The sequence below is a fragment of the Marmota flaviventris genome, chromosome 8, assembly GCF_047511675.1.
Source record: "Marmota flaviventris isolate mMarFla1 chromosome 8, mMarFla1.hap1, whole genome shotgun sequence".
In the NCBI taxonomy this organism is placed as follows: domain Eukaryota; kingdom Metazoa; phylum Chordata; class Mammalia; order Rodentia; family Sciuridae; genus Marmota; species Marmota flaviventris.
In genome coordinates, this window is record NC_092505.1 from 24,646,493 (window position 1) to 24,649,918 (window position 3,426).

At 35.5% G+C, this 3,426-nt stretch overlaps 1 protein-coding gene across 1 annotated transcript; it reads right to left on the minus strand.

Moving 5' to 3' along the window:
* Positions 1–318: 318 nt before the first annotated feature.
* On the minus strand, positions 319–1,524 carry LOC114087624 (methylosome subunit pICln). Its single transcript, XM_027929148.2, has one exon. The coding sequence runs from the start codon at positions 1,509–1,511 to the stop codon at positions 789–791; it is 723 nt and encodes a 240-aa protein (XP_027784949.2). The 5' UTR covers positions 1,512–1,524; the 3' UTR covers positions 319–788.
* Between the last annotated feature and the right edge of the window lie 1,902 nt (positions 1,525–3,426).

The following is a 3,426-nucleotide window of genomic DNA, read 5'->3' on the forward strand; positions in this document are numbered from 1 at the left end:
TGACTTTTAAGATGGAGGGAGTAAACTAGGATTCAGGGAATGTAGGGAGGCAGCTTTTATTTTATTTTATTTTATTTTTTTATAGAAAATGTAGATTTATTTGTTATGTTATTACAAAGACAAAACAATTATCATTAGAAGTACTTGGGGGACTTTCATTTCAGTTCACTGTTCTGTTACAGAAAACTAACCTAAGAGGGTGGAAACTAAATGATATTAACCTAAGAGGCTATACAGGGTAGACTGGTAAAAGAGGGCAGAAGGAGCAGAAGGTAGCTAGAAACACTCTTGTCAGTGGCAGGATCTGTAGCTAGGATATTTCCCAAGAGGCTACTACAGAGGCCTGAATTAATTAATTTGGCCCCCAAATCAGTAAAAGACTCTTGACTCTGTGGAGAATAACAAAGGCTGATCCCTCTGAGATATTTGCCTTTTCTTCCCACACTCCAAGCTCCTGAGCATGTTTACCACAGGTCTGCTACCATACAGATGATTCATACAGCAAAGGCAGGAATTATAGGCTTACTCATAGGGTACCTAACACAAAGTTTTGGGGTAAATGATAAACTACAAGTACCCCCTTGGATGAATTATTTCACCTTTGTTAATAAAGTTTGTAGTTCCTTCTGCTGGTGACAACTTGCTGTCTCAGTATAGTCTGTCTTGAGAAAGAACTAGTTTAAGAGTTTTGGAGAAGGAAAGACTTTCATCAACCCCACTCCAAAGTGGAAGAGGCACCAGGTTCTCTCCTAGTTATAAGCAGAACTTTTAAGCAGCATAAATCATTTTCAGTGATCAACATCCGCATCCTCAAACTGTCCAGCAACTGTTGGTGTGGTATCTACCTCCATGCCATCTTCATAATCTCTTACTGAATCTTCCGTCCGGACCCCAGCCATGTTATACTGGCTACTCACAGACTGAGAAAGCATTCCTTCTAATCTTGTAGCTTGCCCTTCTGCTGTTAAATGGGATAATCCTTCTTCATAGGTATAAAATGTAGGAATATCCCCCTGCCCTTGTTCATGTGCTTCCACATCATATTCTTCTCCATCATAATCATCTGAGTCTTCATCCTCAGGATCTGGATGCAAAGCCTGGCATTCACACATTGCAGTGAACATCACTTCCAAAGCTGATTTATCACTAGGCACAAATCTAAATTCAGTAATAGGTTCAACATCATCATCACTGTCTTCCTCCTCTTCATCAGCAAGAGATTCTTTTGATTCTTCTCCAAATTTGGCATTCACCATAACATACAAATGCTCTCGAGGATAAGCATTTAGGTCCCTGGACACCGCATGTAAACTAATGGTGGGGTATTCCAGTGAGAATCCTAATCCAGAACCATCTAACCAAGACAGGCAGCTCTCCGCGATGTAAAGAGTGCCGATACCGAGGCCCTTTCCGTTCAGCACAGCCTCTGTATCTGGCTGCTGTTGCCGAAGCCCCTCATCCTGTCCCGGCGGCGGGAAACTCTTTAGGAAGCTCATTGTACCCGGGAGCATCGAAACAGGTTCTCAGAAAGCTAAGACACAGCAATGGGAGGCAGCTTTTAGAAGCTGCTAACTATTCTCAACTGAGAGCCATCAATGATGCAATTCATCCATCATATAAATGGAGTTCTCATTTCTAAAACTGTGAAGGACTGAGTTCTGCCAACCTTGAATGCACAGAAAAACATATTCTCCCCCAGAGCTTCCACAATAGAGTACAACCCTGCCAAAACCTTGAATTTGGCCTTGTGAGAGTCTAAACTAAAAACCCAGCCAAATCTGCTAGACATTCATAATTGTGAGATAATAAATGTGTTTGTTTCAAGTTTAAGTTTGTGGGGATTTTTTTTTTACAGCAAAGATAGAAAACTCATACAATAATTTTACACGTGTATCTGCAAAATAACTTTTGAAAATGGAAATTACTGGGTCAAAGAATAAGTGCAATGATCACTTTGGTAGATTTCTCAAAATTCCCTGCAGACAGTTTAGAGAAGGTCATCCTCCCATGAATAATGATTTTCCCATTGTTATCTAACTTTGGGATCATGGTAGAGTGCTAGAAAACAGTACTTAATTTTATTTTATGTTATTTTATTTTGAGTGAAACTTTGCCATTTTCACAAATCACTTTTTATTTCCAAATCTGTGAACTCCTAACTTAAAAAAAAATTAAAAACAGAATGGGTAATGCATCTTTCTGATTAGCAAAGTTTTTCATATGCTATAAAAACATGTCCTATCTCTATAAGTTAGATTTTTCCCTCTCAATTTGATGTTTGTCTCTTGATTCGGTCCATGGTGGCATTTTTAAGGAATATGTATTTTTTTTAACTTTTAAAGAATGCCTTTTATTTAATGACTGTCAGATTTTATGGCATGCTTAAAATACTCCTTAGGTAAATGTCTTATAAAAACATTCATTTAGATAATTTTATTACCTTTGGTTCCATTTTTTTGACATTTAAATATTTGATCTTCCCAGATATTGAATAATCCTTTTATCCCATACTGATTTGATTTGAAATGCCATTTTAATCATGCTTTTAATTTTAATTTGTATTTTGTACATTTCTTACCCTAGTCTGTTCCTTTCCTGATTATTTATTCGTACACTAACAGAACACCTTGAATTATGGAAATTTTAAATTGTTTTAACATCTGCTAGTATTATCTGCAATATTGCTTTTCCTTTGTTTTTGTTACAATTTTTATAATCATCTTATTAATGAAAAAATACACCTAGAGAGTTTGCTAAAGTATTGATAAATTTATATAATTTATAAGGGGGAATACTTTTCCTTATGATATTGAGTCTTCCTCAGCAAGAGCAAATCATATACTTTTATCTTTTCATTTAAGTTCAATGCTACTTTAGTCTCTTAAAAATGTTTTCCTCACATATTTTTAGGATAATTTCCATATATTTTATCTTTTTATTGCCAATATAAATGGAATCTTTCATCATGTCTTATTCCTGGTTACTATTTATGAGTATAATATTACATGAATAGATGCATGTATGTATGTCTGTATATAAATAACATTATATATAATACGTGTGCTTTATTTTCTGACATTTAGTGAATTATTTTCCTACTGCTTCTATTTAAGTATAAAATTGTATAAAATATATAAATCTACAAATGATAATTTTTCTTAAAAATTTTAAGTGTATAATATTATTTTATTGTCTAATCATGTTCAAAATATTAAGCAACTGCTATTAGAAGCTCCTGTGTTTCGGAGTACTACTCAGCTACAAGTACTGTCAGATCTCATCCTTTGCCTTTGAACAACATCTTTGGAACTTTTTGCTCTGCCCTTTGTAACTAACCCCAACTGCCAGGTTGTGTTTCCAGGCCTGGACGAGGTAGGATTTTTCCCTTTATAACACGTCTGAATGGCAGTCTCCGAGTTGACTGTT